The sequence below is a fragment of the Trachemys scripta genome, chromosome 24 (genome assembly GCF_013100865.1).
Source record: "Trachemys scripta elegans isolate TJP31775 chromosome 24, CAS_Tse_1.0, whole genome shotgun sequence".
NCBI lineage: Eukaryota > Metazoa > Chordata > Testudines > Emydidae > Trachemys > Trachemys scripta.
In genome coordinates, this window is record NC_048321.1 from 4,266,538 (window position 1) to 4,286,718 (window position 20,181).

The 20,181-nt window shown below is 52.8% G+C and overlaps 1 protein-coding gene across 1 annotated transcript; it reads left to right on the forward strand.

Moving 5' to 3' along the window:
• Positions 1 to 139: 139 nt before the first annotated feature.
• PEX19 (peroxisomal biogenesis factor 19) lies at positions 140 to 15,761 on the forward strand. Its single transcript, XM_034756303.1, has 8 exons — positions 140 to 293; positions 2,681 to 2,787; positions 3,983 to 4,148; positions 6,811 to 6,896; positions 7,254 to 7,415; positions 7,498 to 7,674; positions 8,013 to 8,057; positions 14,041 to 15,761. Exons 1-8 carry the CDS (start codon positions 233 to 235, stop codon positions 14,122 to 14,124), a joined length of 888 nt encoding a protein of 295 aa, XP_034612194.1. The 5' UTR covers positions 140 to 232; the 3' UTR covers positions 14,125 to 15,761.
• Positions 15,762 to 20,181: the final 4,420 nt, after the last annotated feature.

Genomic DNA, 20,181 nt, shown 5'->3' on the forward strand with positions numbered 1-20,181 from the left:
GGAGGGGGCTGGCCCTGGTGGGGGTAGATGGGGGGAACCAGGCCGGGCCGCGGGGGGCGGGGGGGGTGGCAGGCGCTGCACAGCGCTGTGGAGACTCCGGCCCCCGCCCTTTAAAGCTGGCGGCGGCGGCCGGGCCCGCCCCACAGGGCGGCTCGATCCGGGCCGATCAGCTCCGCCCCGCGCCGGCAGGAGGCGGGCCAGGCCAGGCCGGGCCAGGCGGCGGCAGCGGAAGATGGCGGCGGCGGGCGCCGGGCAGGCGGGCCCGGACCGGGAGCTGGACGAGCTGCTGGACAGTAAGGCGGCCGCGGCCGGGATCCTGGCGGGGGGCAAGGCCTGGGGGGGTCATATGCGGGAGGGGGCTTCCCTCCTTTGGGGACCCCGTCGCAGGACAGGGCGGTGTCTAGAGGGGCCTTGGGGGTCCCTGTCCCCAGTGCCTGAGCCCCGTGAGACTCCCCGCCTCGCTTGTGCTCGCAGCCAGCAAGGCCCGAGGGGCTCAACCCCCCCCCCGGCCCCGGCAGTGGCTGGAGGAGCCGGTGAGGCTGGGGTGGGTCCCCTGCTGCGCCCTTCGTTGCCCCAGGGGTGCGCCTTGTCCTGGGGCTGGGATTTCAGGGGGGCTGCCGGGAGACCTTGGGGGGAGGAGGTGTGTAAAACCGGTCAATAAACTTCAGCTAGGACATAACAAGGGCCATATGATGGGCTGAATTGGGGCCCTGACCCCTAACTGGGGGCTATTGGGGTAGAAATAATGGTGATTCCTCGGGGCTATAGGAGCCTGATCTGTGCCCTGGCATTAGTCGGGGTAGGAGTTTTCCGCTGACGAGGAGGATCTGTTGACAACAGCTGGTCTTTGACCCGCTTGGCTCTCTCCAGCTGCCAAATTGGCCTGGGTCAGTAACTGAGTTTGGGAGACTTCAGGGAAGATTCCGTGTGTGACCCTCTTCCCAGTTCTCCCGCACCCAGTGCAAGGGTTGGGAAGGGCTGGTCAGAGGGATGTGACTTCTGGAAGAGAGGTGAAAGTTCCCAGCCATCTGGGCTTGTTATGGACTCCCTGGCATTTTCACAAGAGCCTGGCCATTAACTCTAGTGGGGCTGAGTTGCTGCTTAGATGATTACAGAGTGTCAGCTCAGATTTCCTTGTGGCTTCATTTAGATACAAGATATTTTGTCCCTCATTTGTCTTAAATTTATGTGGCTGTTAAACAGCTGCTAAGCTTCACCCCAGAGGCAGTGGCATTTCAGTGGATGAACTGATCTTTCTTGTTGGCATTGGTGGGGGTGGTTTATTTTATATTGCAGTAGGGCCCAGAGGCTAACCAGACCGAGCCCCATTGTCCTAGGTGCTGTGTATAAGAAATGATAGTCCCAGCCTCACAGAGCTTACACCCAAAAGCCAAGGCATAGAGTATGGATGAGACAAATTTGTGATGGGGGAAACAAGGTAACAAATAGTAGGATCTGGATAATTCTTAGTCAGCCAGGATCATGCTGTAACAGTCAGTTCACTAACTTTCCTTATGTTTGCAACAAGATCTAAGACTGGACGCAGATGGCTATGTTACGGGAATCTGAATCCTTAAAGGGACACTGTCACACTACAGAATAGTACTAAAAAGTTTTCTCGACTAGATAGTAACATCTCCGATCGCTAAACTGAATGAATGCTAAGAATTTAGGGCCCAGTTCTGCAAAAACTGAATATCTGGTGGCTTCGTTCATAGTCCTGCTCCCCTTTTGCTCAAGTCAGTAGCCAGTGGTGAAGCTAAACGTGCTTTCGGGACTGGAGCCTTCCTTCTCGTTCTTTGTGCTCCTTGTTGATGTTCTCTCAGTTTGAATATCAATGCAAACCAGTCAGGTGGACTTCTGGTTCATCGTGAGTTTCTGACCGATTTCCTTTGAGGTTTTCTGGTGCCAGCTTCGTGCCGCACAGCTTGGTTGAAACAGAAATCACTTTTTTAAAATGAACTTTAAACATTTCACTAGCGCTTAGATTTTATTTTTTTTAAATCATCTTTCACAACATCTGAACGTTGGGTTAAATTTAACCTCATTGGGTCCCTTTAACCATCCCTCAGCTTGGCGCCTTGTGTCGGTGCATCAGCTTGAGCTCTGGAGGGTGGGGGACTTGCCCCACAAAGCTGGGTTTGCAGGGATCATGGCCATGTTGCCGTGCAGCTGTGGGCGTAAATTCAAGTACCGAGCGTCGGATGAGAACTGGACGTTCATCTCTCTCCACCCTCATCTGCAGCAACTCTAGGATTTGGAATGTTCTGTGCCGTGAGGGTGGTGGCTGGCAAGCCAATGGCTTTAACGATAAAGGATGACTCAGTATATGCTGTCTGAGGCCGCTTAGCGTGTTTCTACACAGCGTTTTGGAGCGAGCCTCCCAGCCTGGGCTGACAGCTGTCTACACAGCTGTTTTTAGAGCTCTAGGGTGAGCCCTGCTAACCCAAGTCTGTCAACCCAGCCTGGGAGGCTGGCTCCAAAATGCTGTGTAGACAGACCCTCACTGCAGCATGATGATCTTAAAGACTTTCTCCTTATCACAGTGTGCATGGCTTCCCCTGGGCTGGCTGCCTTGGCTTCCTAGCAGGCTTCGTGTAACCCCTCCTGTCTCCCCCCTCTTCTGGGGCCTGCATGGTTATAGCCACTCAAGTGAACTCTCCCTGCTTCTGTCTTTAAGGTGCACTCGGTGATTTTGAGAAGACCAAACCGGTCCCACCGCCGCCCCCTGCTGCTGGAGTGGGGGATGCCTGCAGTTCTGAGACGTCACCAGGCGATGCAGCCCAAGTATGAGCTCGGAAAGTCCATTTGAGTGCAGGGTGGAGAGGGTATGGGGAGAAGTTCCCCTTGCTTTACAGATCTGGTAGAGTTCCTTGCTCTTGTGGGCAGGGCTCTTGTCTGGGGATTCTTGGCGTCCCATTCTCCCGCCAAGCCTTCCTCCCAAATATGCTGGCTAATCAGGGCTGTAGCTTTGACTGCTGGTCTCTCTTGGGGATGAGTAGAGTGGCTTGGTCATGTGGCCAGGCACTCTGCTGTCTCAGGAACTGCCTGTCCTTGATCCTTGCCGCTGCAGTTGTGATTGGCCAGAATGTTCTTGCTGCCTGTCCACAGAATCAGGCCTTGGGAACCATGTGGCAGGGTTGTTCGGGGTCCAGCCCTTTGTCTCTGGAATTCACGCTTCCTGTGGCTTGGTCAGGACACAGTGGAAGCTGCATCTGTTCAGTCCAGCTCAGTAGCTGGAAGGGCTCTCCTAGTGGGTGGAGGTGGTGGGGATTGGGCTAGTCTGGGACCGTTCGTTGCAAAGGTCACTGTTTCTGATTGTTGTGACTTGCCCAGATGCAGCTGTAGTGGGGGGCACGTTTTTGGAGGGGTTTTAATGACTAGAGCTGGATTTGGGAGTCAGAACTCCTGGCTTTGATTTCTGGGTTTGTCCCGGTTGTCGGCGGGCAGAATTGAACCTGGGATCTCTGGAGCTAAATGCTTGAGCCTCTACTGCATGAGCTAAAAGTCATATGGCTGTTAGCTAAGGCTGTAGAGAAGACTCATAATCTCTCTCTGAGTGGTCTTGGTGCCACTAGATGGGACAGAACAGAACACCACACCCAGGATGCATATGGGTTACAACGTCTCTGCCTGTAGAAAGGTCCAAATCTCTACCTCAAATTTGAACCCAGCCTGAATGCTTTGAATGCTTTAATTTATTCTGTTTGTACAAGTCTTTGTTCTTGCTGTGTCTGTGTTCCCCATTTCTGGGAGCAGAATGGCAATTATGCAGGAACCTGTTCTCAGGAGACTCAGCTCCGTTTCACAGACTTGGCAAGCTTGGATCAGCACTGGAATTGGCTTGTGGTCCTTCCTGGGCTTTGGTCCTGTCCAGTTGCCCAGGGAACACCCATGTGCATCTCATGGTCCCTGTGGGAAGATTTTGTTCCGAGTGGGGCACAGAGCTCTGTGATACCATGGTTTGCTTGCTTCCTTCCAGCACTCCCTCTTTGCCTCCCAGGAGAAGTTCTTCCAGGACCTGTTTGACAGCGAGCTGGCGTCGCAGGCCACGGCGGAGTTTGAGAAGGCCATGAAGGAGCTGGCTGAAGAAGAACCCCACCTGGTGGAGCAGTTCCAGAAGCTGTCAGAGGCCGCTGGCAGAGTTGGTGAGGAGCGGATGTGGCACTTTTACCCTTTGTGTGGCATTGATTCTGCTGGAGGGGGAGCTACCTGGATTTAACATTAGGGGAGTTAGCTGCCCAGTGGGTTAGCACAGAGGCCTGGGAGTCAGAACTCCTGGTTTCTATCACTGGCTCGTTGGGTGGCCACAGGACAGTTGCTACCTCTCCGTGGAGCTGAGGGGCTTAACTCCCGTTTGGTGGGCTGAGACACCATCGGATGACGGACTTCAGGAGACCATTGTAAAGCTGACTGTAGTATTGATTGTCCAGCACAGGCAGTGGCTGCTCAAGCATCTCATGTGCTGCCCCACTAAGGTACATCCACCCTGACCAGAATGGGAAGAGAAGAGTTCTGGCTCCATAACCCCATCAACCCTTGACCCCCTCAGGCTGCCATGGAGGGGGCAAACTTGCACCAGTTTTTTTGCAGAGTGAAATATATGAAACCAAGGGACAGTTTGGGGCCTTGGGTTAGGAACATGGGAGTGGCCCGACCTGGGGGCCATCAGGTGCAGTGTATGTTTCCAACAGTGGTTGGTATCAGCTGCTTCAGAGGAAGGTGCAAGAAATCTAGCAATTGTGGGACAGCCTGTCCCAGGCACAGCTAGCTCCTTATCCCAATAGTCAGTGGCTGGCTTGTGCAGAGGGTGAATAGCCCTTGCAAAATGTTCTTTTTTAATATTTACCAGTCTAACACTGGCTATACTCATTTTCCATATAAAGTCGTATCCTCTCTGATTCTCCCTAAACTCTTGGCCTCCGTGATAGCCAGTGGAACTCACTGCTACCAAGTATCCATGGCTCATGTGAAAAAAAGTTTCCTTTAATCAGTTTTGGATTTGCCAGCTGTCAGTTTCATTGACTGGCCTGTGTAACCCATCCCCATGATTTCTGTGAATGAGATTCCCTCTTTAAAGAACGACTTAGATACCTTCTTTTATTGTGCAAACTCAGATTACCTACCCATGCAATAAAGAATCTGTTTGAATCCGTCCCTAAGGTGTGCTTCTAAACCCAACTCCTTCTGATCACAAATAGCACCAGGAGAGCAAGGTATTAAAATGGAGCATTAAAAAAAAAAATCAAACTACTACCACTTCACTTAGTGATGCTGGCTGGCTGTCATGGCAGAGAGGACCAGGAATAATGGTAGTAGAAAACATGCAGTCAGGGCACACCATACTGAGATGCAGTTTGTTCACTTCGAAGCCTTACACGGCTGCTAAAAGCTTAGGGCATAGCTGCAGTAGAAAACTTTTACCACTTTAATTTGGCTAGGTCTACACTACCATAGCTGCACTGGCAAAGCGCTCCTAGTGTGGATGCCGCTTGTCCTGGCAAACCTCTGCTTTTCATGATATAGGTTATTCCACCATCAACATGCTTTTACCAGCGTGACTGTATCTACCTAGATGCTTTTGCCAGCACTGTTATGTGGGTCGCAGTGATGCCAGCAAAAGTTTGTAGTGTACACTTTACCTCATACTCATACAGATCATAGAATATCAGGGTTGGAAGGGACCTCAGGAGGTCATCTAGTCCAACCCCCTGCTCAAAGCAGGACCAATCCCCAGACAGATTTTTGCCCCCAATCCCTAAATGGCCCCCTCGAGGATTGAACTCACAACCTTGGGTTTTTTGGCAGGCCAATGCTCAAACCACTGAGCTAAAGCGGCAAAAAACAAAACAAAAAACCCTCTAGGGTCGTTGCAGTTATACTGGTTTAAATGCTTATATAAGTATAGCTTATTCCAGTTCAGGACGCAAAATCAGCTGTCCTTGTATAAGATACCCTTGTGTAAGTATAACTGAGTCCATGCAGGGGTTGTGTTGGTGTAACTCGATGGGTACAAAATCACCCCCAACCAACATTGTTATACTGGTGTAACTTTTCTAGTGTAGACCAGCCCTTACAAGCATTTAAAGAGAGCAAAAAATCCCATGCAAAGCAAATCTGTCTTCTTTAAACAAAGCTTCCTATCATGTCCTGGCCGTGGGCTCAGGTGCAGAGGAGCACGGGCTGCAGGAGAGTTTGGGTTTCCTCTGTCTGTAAATCTTGTCCCTGACCCATGCCCTCTTCACGTTCCTAATCGAAGGGCAGAAGAGAGTTTGCCCAGAGCTGAGCATGTTGTCCACAGCCCCAAGCAGCCTCTTCTCAGTGACTGTCAGGGTCTTGAGACTCCGACTCGCTCCAGATGTGCAGGGAGACCAGAGTCCGCCTTGCAGATCTGAGGGTATAGAGATTTGCCCTCATTTCCAAGGAGCAGCACACATCTGGTCAGCAAGGCACCATGGTCTCTTGGTCACTGCACCAAGTGCACCTGAGAATCTGGAGGGCCTAGTTCTGCCATTTCTGCCTTGCTCTGTGACCTGGGTAAGTCATATCCTCTCTCTCTGTCTGCAGAATTGGGTGTGATAATCCTGAGGCACCTTATGAGAAGCTCTCTGAGGTCTGTGGATTAAAAGAGCAGCAGAGAAAGCGAAGTATTGTTATTACGAAGGTAGTCTGGGTCCGCAGTCCCATCTCTGCTATTGGAAATTCTCTCTGTTGCAGACATAGAAGCACTAATAACTTGGAACCGTAATTTAACCTGTTTAATAACATGAGTATTTGTCTGATCTAACATCTCTCCCCCGACCTCCACAGGAAGTGACACGACATCCCAACAAGAGTTCACCTCCTGTCTGAAAGAGACGCTCAGCGGCTTGGCTAAGAATGCCAACGACTTACAGGTAAAGCATCCGCTCAGATTTCCAGAGCTTGGTCATGTTCTGACCCAGCTCAGATGAGGTGACTTCCGGTCCAGACCCTGACTCCTCTGGGTTCGAGATCCTGAAGGGAAATAGCTTGAAAGTTGCCAGAGGAGGAAGCATCATGTTGCAGAGGTGTTTGGGGCACAACTGTCTGGCTTCTGCACCACAGGAGAGCGTTCACTTATATTGATGGTGGCACAGGAGGGGGCGCTCCTCCCTCTCCCAGGGACGTTCTCTGCGCTCTAGTCCTTGGGCCGGTTGCCTGCACTCTTTCTGACCCCTGTGATGTGGTGGATGCAAATCTCCTCATTTGTGGGGTTTGGTTTCCCTCCCCAGAACTCCAACATGTCGGAGGAAGAGCTGGCAAAAGCCATGGATGGCCTGGGCCTGGAAGAGGGCGACGGTGAGGGGAATATCTTACCCATCATGCAAAGCATCATGCAGAATCTCCTGTCCAAGGATGTGCTCTACCCCTCCCTCAAAGAGATCACGGAAAAAGTAAGCGGCTGGGAGCTGGCAGAGTGGCACGACCCCGTCTCCGCCTCGAGGGTCACCATATCTCCATGTCCTTTGCTCCTAGTATCCTGAGTGGCTGCGCAGCCACCGCGACACCCTGCCTGAAGAGCAGTTTGAAAAGTACCAGGAGCAGCACAGCATCATGGGTAAAATCTGCCAGCAGTTCGAGGCTGAGCAGGCTACGGACAGTGACGCCGAGCAGAAAGCTCGCTTTGAAATGGTGTTGGATCTCATGCAGCAGGTGAGCAGCTGTCCTCTTGCAGAGCCTATCTCTGGGGGCCTGCACTCCCTTTCCAGCCGTGGGCTCTGCTGAGGGGTCCCTGGCCTGTCAACTGGGATGGTGGCTTTTGAGAGCATCAGTCCGCTAGGAACCAGGCTGAGAGCCCAGACTCGCGTCACTCAGGCCACAGAAGCACTGTTGGTGACAACCCAGCTCATTCCTGACCTCTGCTGGGCCAGGATCCAGCCACTGAGAGGCAAGGCATTGCTTTTCCTGAGCCACCCCCTCACGCTGTGCTGTCCAGCTGGACTCATGCTGCTTGGAGCTACTCTTCCTTAATGCTCTTGTCTTTTTTCCAGCTCCAGGACCTGGGGCACCCTCCCAAGGAGCTGGCCGGAGAGTCGGTGAGTGTGGGACGTACATTCCTCCTGTAGACATGGCCTGATTCCCAGCCCTGGTCTCGGCACCCTTAGTCCCCACTGCAGTCAAGTGGGAATTTAGAGCCTTCTGCACCTGGAGGGATTGGGCCTCTGATCTGCAGGCTCAGCTAGGAGTCTGCTGGGAGATGGTAGAGCTGTCAGGTAACCCTGGACCTTGTCTCTAGCTGCTCCACTATTCTTCTTTCCATTGGTTGGTATCTAGCAACAGAAGGCAGCACCTCCTTGCTACCGACTAGATCAGTGCTGAGTGCCTTTGGGCTGGTGGGGACGTGGAAGGACTGACTTTCCCAATGGGATCAAGCAGTGTCTTGATGGGATACAGATCATACAGGAAACCTTTGGCCGCTGCATATTCCCAGCAAGGAGAGCTCTCTAGCGGCTAGAATTTGCACTCAGTTCTGTGTGCTGGTTTGACTCCTGGCTCTGACACCAGTGTGCTGTGACCAGGGTAAAATGGGGGTAATACTGGTTCTGGGAAGAAAGGGACTTGTGTGGCTTTATTAATGTCTGGAGGGCTTTGATCAGGTGCTCCCGGGGTCTAATTCTGCAGTCAGTTGCTCTACTGACCGGCAGAGGCCTAATTAGTCAGGTGTAACCCTTTGTCGCCTAGTGGTGCTGATTCCCATGCTGGCTGGTTCCAGCCAAAGGAAAGGATCAGGTGGGTCTGCCCAGGAGAACAGTGAAGTTGGATTTTAAAAGGAAAAATCTTCCTGAGCAAATCCATCAGATGCTGCTTGTCTGTGCACCTTACTCAGACTTATGCCTCTGGTAGAGCGGGTGAGTAGCTGGGGATAGTTCAGTGCTTAGAGCACTAGCCTGGGATGTGTGAGACCCAGGTTCAATACCCCCCTCTGTGAACTTGGGCCAGACACTCAGGGATAATAAGCTAGTGAGGTGCTTCAAGATCTACTTGTTGGGATGCCATGCGGGGCCAGCACTGACCTGGGAAATGGTTCCGGGGCCTCAATTGCACGTAGCGTTCAATTTCTGCTTCTCCGTGCAGCCAGGAGGAATGTTCCTGACCAGACTGCTCCGCTGCCTTACTGCCATTGTGCCCGTGCATTGGCACGCCTCTCCCAGAGGGCCAGGCTCTGCAGCTGGGAGCAGGCCTCTGGGGCAAGTCCATCTCCAAGGCTCTGCACTGCGGGCTGAGGTTGGAGGTGGCTGATCCAGGGCCAGTGCAACGTTTGTGGCTTTCTACCCACACTGGGCAGAATCTGTTGTAGCCAAGCCTGGCCCAGGTAGATCTGAGCTATAGACCCTGTCCCTGGTCTCACAGCTGGTGCCTGGGACATGCCTGGGGTGTACGGCTGTGAGGGGCTATATGCATGGGACAAGCTCTCCCTTGCCAGAGCTGGGTCCTTACAATGCTCCTAGGTGTCTCTGCACTGGGCATGTTGGACCATTCTCCTACTGCTGGTCTAGCACCTGCAATGTCCCTCAGAGTGGTCGCTCTGCTCTTCCACAGCGTTGTCGGGGCAAGCTGGTAGAAACGTTGGCAGCCGGTCTGTGCTCGTGCTCTCACCGTTGGTGCCAGTGCTGACACTAGTCTGGCAGTGGGGGAGCTCTGGAACATCCTCGGAGCAGATGAGCGAGTTTCCAGCCCCACTGCAGTGTTCTTGGAGCTCCTGCTCCTGGGAGGCTACTACAGGCTTGTCTGCACACAAGCTGTAGTGCGGATGCAATTAGATCAGTATAAAGGTGCTTGTCCCAGCGGAGATTATGCCCAGAAGGGAAGGGGAATAAACTATTCCAGTGTAAGGCACCTCTAGACCAGACGTCCCCGCTAGGGGCTGTCCCGGTATCACTGTATTTGTAAAAATCCCACACATTTAACTGGCATCGTTGTACTGGTATGAAAGGTGTGTGTAGACCAGGCCATGGCCATTCTGGAGTGGCTTGGGATCGCTGGCTCTCCCCTGCTCACTAGCTGTGCAGTTTGCTGGTCTTCCCCAGGTGCTGGGACAATCACTTTCCCTGCAGCCTTCCCACCGGGGAAGTTTCTGCCTGGGGCACATTCTCGCATAGGAGGGCTTAACGAGAGGGGTGGGGATGGGGAGAACACGTGTCCTCCTGGATTCTGATCATGTGCTCATCTCTCATCTTGCTCCGAGTCTCTTCCTGTTGCCAGTGATACCTTGGGGGGTAGGAAAAGAGGCCCCCTGTGGAATGCCATCTGTGGGACTGAGCTCTGTTCACTGGCAGGCCCTAGCACTAACGGAGCCCAGGAGCCAAAACAATCTGTTTGCGAGAGCGGCAGGCGCAGTGACATTTCGAAATGTCTACGACTTCCAAAACAGCCATGAATCAGCCCCTGGCTCTTCCCCTTAACTGGGCATTACAGAGCAGCTGACGCTGGGTGGAAAAACAATCGCTAGGAGCTGTTCGCTGGCACAATAAATTGCCTGAGATTAGGCTGCTCTTAACCCTTCACTGACCATGGAGCTGCAGCCTCGGTGGGGGTAGGGGGAGTGGGGAATTATGTTCCACAAGCCATGTAATCTTTAACCCCTTAACTGCTTGTCCCCCTGCCTGCCTTTGTTGCCGTTTGGTCTAATGCTGTAGCTCTGGTCTAGGCAGCATAAAACTCTGGGGGCTAGCACCTTGTCCCTCTCCTAGGAGAGCTGGAATTCCTTTGGGGAAGGACGTATGACAGAAATAGGATCCAGGAGTCCTATTCCAGGTTCTTGCTGACTTAGAGTGATCAGATGTCCCGATTTTATAGGGACAGTCCCGATTTTTGGGTCTTTTTCTTATATAGGCTCCTATTACCCCCCACCCCCGTCCTGATTTTTCACACTTGCTGTCTGGTCACCCTATGCTGACTGTGAGACCCTCTTAACCTGTCCGTGGCTCAGTTTAGCCCTCCAAAACAGTAATCAGCAAGCTGGTGTGCCGCTGTCCTCTGCTGGCTCAAATGAGAACTGCTCAGTTGTCATGGGTGCTACACTGCTGGAAAATGGAGAGTCTCATTTATTGCAGGTGAAGGGGGTGGTGCTTTTGCCTTGAAATCCTCCGATGTGCACCTGTGACACGCTTAGAAGGACTCTGGTTCTGAGATCCCATGGATCTTCCCCTATACCCTTTGTCAGTTTCTTGCCCATAATCTACCTGGCGCAATAGACATTACTTTGTCCATTGCCTGTTTTGCTCCCAGATCCACATGGGGTGATGTCGGTTCTTGGGAGAGGATTTGGGGGCAAGGCTGGCCCAGGCTGTTTGGACGATGCCCTCATGCCAGGCCTTGTTGCTGAGCCCTTGCTTTTCTGAGCCCGTGCCCAGTGGGCTGGGTGCCAAGTGTCAGGATCTCTGGCATCCAGAGCGAGGAAGCAGTGAGCTTGTGGCTTTACTGCAGTAGGACTCCAAGGCCGCCGTAGGAGTGCATTCCCGGGGATCAGAACAGAATGCATCTCAGTCTGCCCATTTGTAAGCGTAGCACTTAGCAGCTGGGCTGAGACGTGACACCACCCCTCCTGTCTGAAAAGCAAAACCTTCGGGTCCATGTGGATCAGGATCTGAGCTTTGCTCCTTGGGCCCCTCTCTGCTTAGCTGTTAATTCCCCAGAGTTCTCCAGGGGCAAGCAGCTCAGGTGGAGAACTGGCTGGGGAAATACCTACTTGGCTTGTCTTTTTCTCTGTTTGCATAAAATCCATGGGATCTTGGCATGTTATGCTGTGATTGGATGGGACTTTGCCCCCTGCCCTTGGATCATATGGCTGAAGCTTCAGGCTCCCAATACTGAAACTGTCCTGCTGAGGTCTGCTTCCTTCCCCCACCCCCAGGAAGGGAGCAATTCCCATTGAATTCTTTGGCCATGCCTCGTGGATAGCTGCTAGTCTTACTCCGTGGGGTGGGAGAAGGGGTGCAGGAGAGGATCCCCAAGGATCTCCCTATCAGTGCACTAGAAATTACCCGGCACCCCTGGATTGCAGAGGCTTGGGGTTGTCAGGACAGCTTTAACCCAGCCGCCTGGTGTGGGAAGGTCTAGAGGAAGCCAGCAGAATTGCTGGAAGGTAAATGTCACCATGTAAGTGCCCAGTCCAGTTGCCTCTCGCACTGCACTGCCCAGACTGTCACTGTTACGGGCCAGGGATAGAGTCACTGTTCCGACTCCCCCTCCCACACACCCTTCTCGCCTGAGGAGATGGGCGTGTCCTATGGCCTGGTGCTCAGAGGGCGGAGAGCTGGCTGGTTTTTCCACACTCCTCCCCTAACCAACTTGGCCAAGGAGCTTAAGCAGGAGGAGCTGCTGAACTCTGTCTGACAGCACAGCGACGATTAACGGCATGAAATGCTTTATTGAACTTCACATTGGTAGCATCCCGGAGCACTTCGCAGGCACCGCCTTGCAATGTCTCTGCAGGGTAAGGTGGCGACATCCCGATCTGCAGGCAGAGCTGCTGTGTCATTGGCACCCCAGATGGCTTTTGGGAGGTGCAACTTCTCTCCTGATGGCACATTAGCAGCTCTGCTGGGGGCAGAGGCGTGTGTGTGTGTCGCTGCTGGGTTTCTGCCAACTAAAGGAGAGGGCCATGAAAGTGCCTTGCTTGGCGGCTCCCAGCGCGGGACGTCAGCAGTGGACCCTAGCTAGCAGGCTGCAGAGCAGCAAGTCTGGGAGGGGAGCCAGGCCAGGCACCGAGCTAAAGGTCACCCCGCCTGGGTGCAGGAGGGAGGGACGGCTGTCAGCTTGCTCACCTCTGCTGGAGGAATAAGTGCAGCACAAAGGGAGGCTGCAGGAACAGAAGAGGTTGAGGGGAAGCTGTTCTGCGAAGCAGGATCTCTCACGCTCCCATCTGACAAACGTTAACCCTTTATTAAAACACAGGTCCACTCTGCTCAGTGGCCAGAGATCCTCTGTAGTCACTAAAGCTGTACTCCTGACAGTTCTTGCTAAGAGGCAGTGTGGCCTAGCGGATAGGGAGTCAGGGGAGCTGGGTTCTGTTCCTGGCTCTGCCACCTGCTGTGCGACCTTGGACAGGTCCCTTCCTGGCTCCGTGCCTCAGTTTCCCCTCCCACCCTGTGTCTATTTAGCTTGTAAGACAATTGTGAAGGATGGTGTCAGTGTTTGCACAGCACCCAGCCCACTTGAATATGAGTAATGAGTAACTTCCTGTAGGCAGGCAGACCCATAAAGGCCTGGTACCAATGTGGGATGGAACGCTACCATGGTGCTGGGATGGAAGGGAGGCAGAGGGGGGTGGCTTGAGGCCGTAACGGTGCCTTGCTGGACAGCGTGTGCCCTGGGCAGCTAGACAACCAGTGTGACACAAGGAGGCGACCCAACCTGGATGCCCCTGGCTGGAGAAGGGGGGCATCAGGATTTCCATTACAGTGGGAATGTAACTGACGTCCGCACTGGGCCATCTCCCTGCTGTGCAACCTGGGCACAGTGCTGACCCCCACCCCCAGCTGGTCCATCTGCCCAGCTCTCTGACGTCATGTCTGTCTAGCTCATGGTTGGCTGTAGGCCAAGACAGGCTACAAATGGGGGTTAGACCCTTACAGTTGGTACCTAGGTGGGATGAGGACTTCAGCTGATGCGGGTGCAGGTGTGCATGGGGAGCTTGTAGTGCCGTTGCCCAGATCACACCTGCTGTATGGATAAAGCCTCTTCCGTCCAGGTGCCCATCAGGTTAGGCCTGGTAGCTCCCAGGTACATAAGTATTACTCTCGGATCCCCCCCCTCCCCCACGGGGTGAAAGGAAGTGGAGCCACAGAAGCAACGTGAGCAGGAGTAGTCTTGCACTGAGCCGGCAGCAGAGCTGGGAGAAAAGTGCCAGACGAGGGCTCCTGGGTTCTAACATCTCGCCCACTTGCCGTCTGCCCAGCACCTTTTGTAGCACTAGGCTCACAGCCAGAGGCTCCGGCCCAGTTGCACCAAAGCCGGACAGCGGGTGGCCGTGCCGTGCCTTCCCACGTGCTAACCCTTTCCCTCTTCTTTCCCCAGCCACCTGGGCTGAACTTTGACCTCGATGGACTCAACCTGTCAGACACAGCCAGCGCCGGCGGCGACCAGTGTCGGATCATGTGATCGCCACCTGCGCCAGCCGACCAGTTGGAAGGGGTGATGGGTGTAGGTTGGGGGGACAGCCCCCTGGAAATGCTGCAGTGCCTAGAGCATGCCAGGTTCATTAACATATAATTAAAAATCCAGATAGGATGGCCTCAGTCTGTGACTTTCAGAAAGTCTAACGAGATGCCAGTTGATGAGAGAGTGGACCCTGCAGAGACGCCTGGAGCGCTCTGACCATGTGGTTCCTCTCCGGTACCTCTGAGCTAGGAGTTCCCCAAACTGGTGCTTTCATTCTTTATAATTAGCCTCTGGGGTGCTGGAGTCCTGGTGGAGCAGCCCCAGCTGTTCAGGGCTCCCTCACGGGGCGGGGGGCCAGTTGCCTTTTGACTGTGTGGTCTGAAATCTAATCCTCGTTCAAAGGAATAACCAGCCCCCTCGGCCCAAGAGATACAGATCCAAGCCTCTTCCTGCTGTGTCCGATCCCCTAAGACAGGCAGGGCTGGGGGGTCTTACTGCTGGTTCTAGGGAGTCCGGCAGTAGCTGAGCTAACCCTTGGGCTGGTCTCTGCCTCCCCCGCGCACAGGCTCTGTTAGTGACTGAGGCAGCCCAGGTGGGCAGCGAGGGGAGGTGGAGCTGGGGAGATCTCGCTGCAGAGTTCCTTTAGCGTAGATGAGCAGGTTAGGGTTTGTAGTGTATTAGCAGCACTCTCGCGTGCTCACTGGTGCTGCTGAAAGGGGGAGCCAGGCCTGTACTAAACTCTGTTCCTTTTCTCACACTCACTCCCCTCGGCTCTGGTTTCAGCTGGCAAGAGCTTTCTCCTAAAGGCCGGTGCCCTGCCAGTGGCTGTCTCTGCTAGAGCAGCCGCTGTCTAACTCCCTGTCCAGCGGCTGAGCGTGCGTGGCACGTCCCCTTCCTGAGACCCAAACTCTAGACCTAGTGTGCCAGCACAGTCACTGCCCTGGTCCCCGGTGCCAGCTTGCTGTATCCGGTTCTCTCTCTACTACAAGTCAGTCTCCTCTGACCACCGATCCCCTGTGAATAATGGGAGACCAGTGCAGGCCTCCCAGGTACTGAAGATCTGTCAGGAATTTACACTGCCCAGCTGGATTTGCTTTCAGCTACCCTCCAGGCCCCATGCAGTACATGCCTGTGAGCTCCCCCACTGCATTTCTCCAAACACCTCCTTAAAGGCATCTGCACTGAGCCCCCTGGATGGAAGCTAACACAGAATAAATTGCCACCTGCACACGGCTGTCTCTCCTCTCCCTCCTCCCAACTCTAATAAACACCCGGCATTAATTAACTCAGCTCTGTACCTTTCTCGCTGCCAGGGTGACAGGCGGGAACAGTGCATTCTAAGGGAGCGGCTCAACTTGGCCCTGGCTAAGCTTAAGAATGCAGACTCTTTCGGAGCGGCTTGTGAAAACCCTGCCGGCTGCTTCCGAATCCTGTCAGGGTGCTGCCCAGCGGGGCCCTCTGTGTACCCGGCTTACCAGGGGGAGCTGGGGCAGAAGTGAATGCCCAGGCAACACTGGCAGCTATCAACTCTGTGATGTGATTTTATTTTTTTCCCCCTCTTCCCCCATTGGCAGAACCTGATTGTACATGATGGGCTGTTTAAATTCCCCGAATAAAGGTGGTGGCGATCTCTCTGACTGTCCTCCATGTCTGTCTTGGTGGGGTGGGGGATCTGCTGAATGGGGAAATGAAGGGGGAAGGAGTAGAGCACAGACGCCTGCGGAGAGGAGTTGCAAGCACATCGGCCTTTCTCCCCACTCCATGGGAGAATCCCGCTCTCCCATGTCAACTGTACAGAGCAATACAACCGGGCTCACCCTGATAATCCCTGCCCAGCAGGGCTGGCTTTAGGCCGATTCAGCCGATTCGGCTGAATTGGGCCCCGCGCTAAGAGGGCCCATGCCGGAGCTCTCCACCCTGTCCCCAGCTCACTTCCCCCTCCTCCCGTCCCCTGAATGCTCCGCCCCCTGCTCCTCCCCCTCCCCTGCTTTTCGCAAATCAGAGGTTCACGGGAAGTCTGAAAAGAAGCAGGGGTGGGCAGGCAGCACCAGGTAACCCGGGGTGGCGGGGGGCACGAGAAGGGCTCCGGGGAGGCACGGCCTAGTCCGGCCCCGGTTCCGGCCTAGTGCTCCGGCCCGGCCCAGCCCAGCCCGGCCCCCGCGGCGCGGCTTCGGCTCTGGCTCCCCAGCCCAGCCCCCGCGGCGCAACTTCGGCTCCGGCCCCCCGGCCCAGCCCCTGCGGCGCGGTTCCGGCCCCCCCGGCCCGGCTGCCAAGGGGCTCTGGGCCGGACCCAAGCCTGGTGAACACGGCCGGAGTGCGGCTCGATTCCTGGGGGCGGGTCTTGCGGCAAGCCCCGCCCCCAGGGATCGGGCCCCGCTCTTGCTAAAGCCGGCCCTGCTGCCCAGGCCCCTCCTCAAAGGCTCCACTTCTCCCTGCAGGGCCCCCTAAGGACATGGGGGGCGGGGGAGCATTTCTTTCTGAAAAAACTGGCAGCTGAGACTGCTAATCTGGCAGCAAGGATATTTAATCTGTGCGGGGGTAGAACCGTGTGACAGAGTAGCTAACACTGTGCCTGTATTTAAGAAGGGGCGGGAGGGGGAGTGAACAGAGCAAGTACAGATGTGTTATGTTAGTCTGACCTCAGTAGCAGGCAAGACTGTAGAACAAATGGTGAAGGAAAGAATAACTTCGTGGCGGTAAAGTGGTAGGGTGACCAGATAGCATGTGTGAAAAATCCGTACAGGAGGTGGGGGGTAATTGGTGCCTATATAAGACAAAGCCCCGAATATCAGGACATCTGGTCACCCTATAAAGGGGATGTAATGCAACAAGGGTTTATCATGCTGATGGCCGCGAGTTAGAAAAAAAAAGCTTTTTTTTTTTTTTTTTTTTTAGATAAGGGAATTGTAGAAGATCTAACATACTTGGACTTCAGCAAAGCATTTAACTGGGTACCAGCTGGGAAACTGTTAGTTAAATCAGGGGAGATGGGTTGTGCTAAAAGGCGAATTATTGGACTGGAGGGAGGTGACTAATGGTGTTCCTCGAAGAGTGATCTTGGGGCCAATCTTACTCAATCTTTGTATTAATGACCCTGGCACAAAACGTAGGAGTGGGCTGCTGAAACTTGCTGGTGATACAGAGTTGGGAGGCATTGTCAATACAGAGGAGGGCTGGACTAGTAGGCAGGAAGATCTGGATGACCTTGAAGCCTGGAGTGACAGAAATAGGAGGAAATTCAATAGTGCAGAGTCATGCACTTAGGGTCTAATAAGAAGAATTTCTACTACCCGCCGGGGCCTCATCGGTTGGAAGCAGGAGGAGGAGAGAGCCCTGGGTGTGATATGCAGCAGTGAAAAAGGCAAATGCAATCCTAGGATGTATCAGTAGGGAGAGAGAAGTATTAATACCATTATACAAGGCACTGGGGAGACCTCAACTGGAAGACTATGTCCAATTCCTGTCACCCATGTTCAAGAAAGGTGAATTCAGACTGGACCAGGTGCAGAGAAGAGCTACTACAATGATCAGGGGACAGGAGGGCCTGCCTTAGGAGACTGGAATAGCTTGGCTTGTTTAGCCTAGGAAAAAGAAAGCTGAGCGGGGCTATGATTGCTCTCTATAAATACATTGGGGGTGGGAGGGGATACCAGGGAGGGGGAAGAGCTATTGACGCTAAAGGATAATGTTGACACAAGAATAAATGGATATAAACTGGCCGTGAACAAGCTGGAAATTAGAAGAAGGTTTCTAACTGTCTGGAACAGCCTCCCCTTAGGAACTGGGGGCTGGGAGCAAACAATTAATTTTAAGAGCGAGCTGAACAAATGCAGGAGTGTGATTGTATGATGGGGTTGCGTGTGGTGATAGGGGCAGGGCTCAGCAGCCCTGGGGCTCACTTCTTATGTGCCTAAAAGCTCATGCTTCAATGTTTCTGCAGGCTGCCTGTAGGGGTCAGGAAAGGATTCTCCTGCTTACCCCTGCAATGTATTCTCTGATTTTTTGTTTTGTTTTATATCACCTTCCTCTGACGTATCAGGGATGGCCATGGCTGGGGATGGGACATTGGACAGGGAGGGCCAGACCTCTGAGCTGGCATCCAGCATTCTCTCAGGTGCTTGGCTGGCTGGTTCTCGCTCACCTGCTCAAGGTCTCCCTGATAGCTGTATTTGGGTGTGATACAAAGGTGCGGGCCCCTAGGAAATCTGCAAGGTGTCCTAGAATCATAGAATATCAGGGTTGGAAGGGACCTCAGGAGATCATCTAGTCCAACCCAAATCAGTACTGCATGGGAAGGCTTTCAGCTAGCCCAGCACTCAAGTGCACTCCCACTCTGGAGAATAAACCCAAAATGGTATTGTTTTGCGCTGCACTGAGAACTGTACAGCGTAAGTTAATTGAAATTTGCCCCCTCCCTCAATGGGGAGAGAGAGATGCACAGCTTATTTCCCCCCCCCTCCCATTATGAATTCCACAAACTGGTTTAGAGAATAAACAAAAACAACTTTATTAACTACAAAAGACAGATTTTAAGTGATTATAAGGGATAGCAAACAAATGAACGCAGATTACAGAACAAATAGAACACACAAATTAAGATTGATACATTAAAGAAACTGGTTACAAGTAGTAATTTCTCACCTTAAAGGCCGGACACCTTTTCCAGCCTGGGCTCAGCTCTTCCAACATTGATATGAGCTGTGTTTACATTGAATTCTTTGTGAGGCCAAAATTATTGAGGCATGCTTTGGCCCCAGCCAAAAACAGTCCATACTTTGTGAAACACTTAAGTGATTCCAGGGTTTGGTCTATGTGTTGACTTAACATAGCTGTGACGGGTTGGATCACAGGACCCCCCCTTGGGGCTGTCAACTGATGTGCCAAGACTACCTCTGCCCCTGCTTTCCCTGCCAGATTGGGACCCCAGCACCCTGTCTTGCTGAGCCAGACACGCCCGTCTGTTCCAACACAGACCCAGGGTCTGAACCATGTGCCCCAAAGCTGCAGACTTAACTGAAAGCAACTTAAGAAGTGTTCCTGTCTTTAACATTCAGATCCCCAACTCCCAATGGGGTCCAAACCCCAAATAAATCCATACAGGGTAAACTCATAAATTGTTCGCCCTCTATAATGCTGATAGAGAGATATGTACGGCTATTTGCCTCCCCCCCCCCCCCCAGGTATTAATACATACTCTGGGTTAATAAGTAAAAAGTTATTTTATTAAATACAGAAAGTAGGATTTAAGTGGTTCCAAGTAGTAACAGACAGAACAAAGTGAATTACCAAGTAAAATAAAATAAAACATGCAAGTCTAAGCCTAGTACAGTAATAAAACTGAATACAGATAAAATCTCACCCTCAGAAATGTTTCAATAAGTTTCTTTCACAGACTGGACACCTTCCTAGTCTGGGCACAATCCTTTTCCCTAGTACAGCCCTTGTTCCAGCTCAGGTGGTAGCTAGGGGATTTCTCACGATGGTCGCCCCCTTTGTTCTGTTCCAGCCACTTATATATCTTTTGCATAAGGCAGGAATCCTTTGTCTCTCTCTGGGTTCCCACTTGTCCTTCTAAATGGAAAAACACCAGGTTAAAGATGAATTCCAGTTCAGGTGACATGATCACATGTCACTGTAAGACTTCATTACCCACTTGCCAGCACACACCTATACAGGAAGACTTACAAGTAAAACAGAGCCATCTACAGTCAATTGTCCTGGTTAATGGGAGCCATCAAGATTCCAAACCACCATTAATGGCCCACACTTTGCATAATGACAATAGGCCCTCAGAGTTATATTTCATATTTCTAGTTTCAGGTACAAGAATGATACATTCATACAAATAGGATGAACACACTCAGTAGATTATCAGCTTTGTAATGATACCTTACAAGAGACCTTTTGCATGAAGCATATTCCAGTGACATCATATGCATATTAGCATATTTTTCTAAAATCATATAGAGTGCAACGTCACAATAGCCATTAACGTTTTTCAGAGAGCACTTACTCTGGTATTCAGCCATGAAGGCTGTGAGGTGGTGTACCTCAGTT

Bases quoted from the DNA above. Each gene is read 5' to 3' on its own strand.
- PEX19 (XM_034756303.1), top strand. From the start codon at position 233: ATGGCGGCGGCGGGCGCCGGGCAGGCGGGCCCGGACCGGGAGCTGGAC. The intron at 7,675-8,012 runs GTGAGCAGCTGT...TCTTTTTTCCAG, and splicing joins TGTTGGATCTCATGCAGCAG to CTCCAGGACCTGGGGCACCC. The intron at 8,058-14,040 runs GTGAGTGTGGGA...TTCTTTCCCCAG, and splicing joins AGGAGCTGGCCGGAGAGTCG to CCACCTGGGCTGAACTTTGA.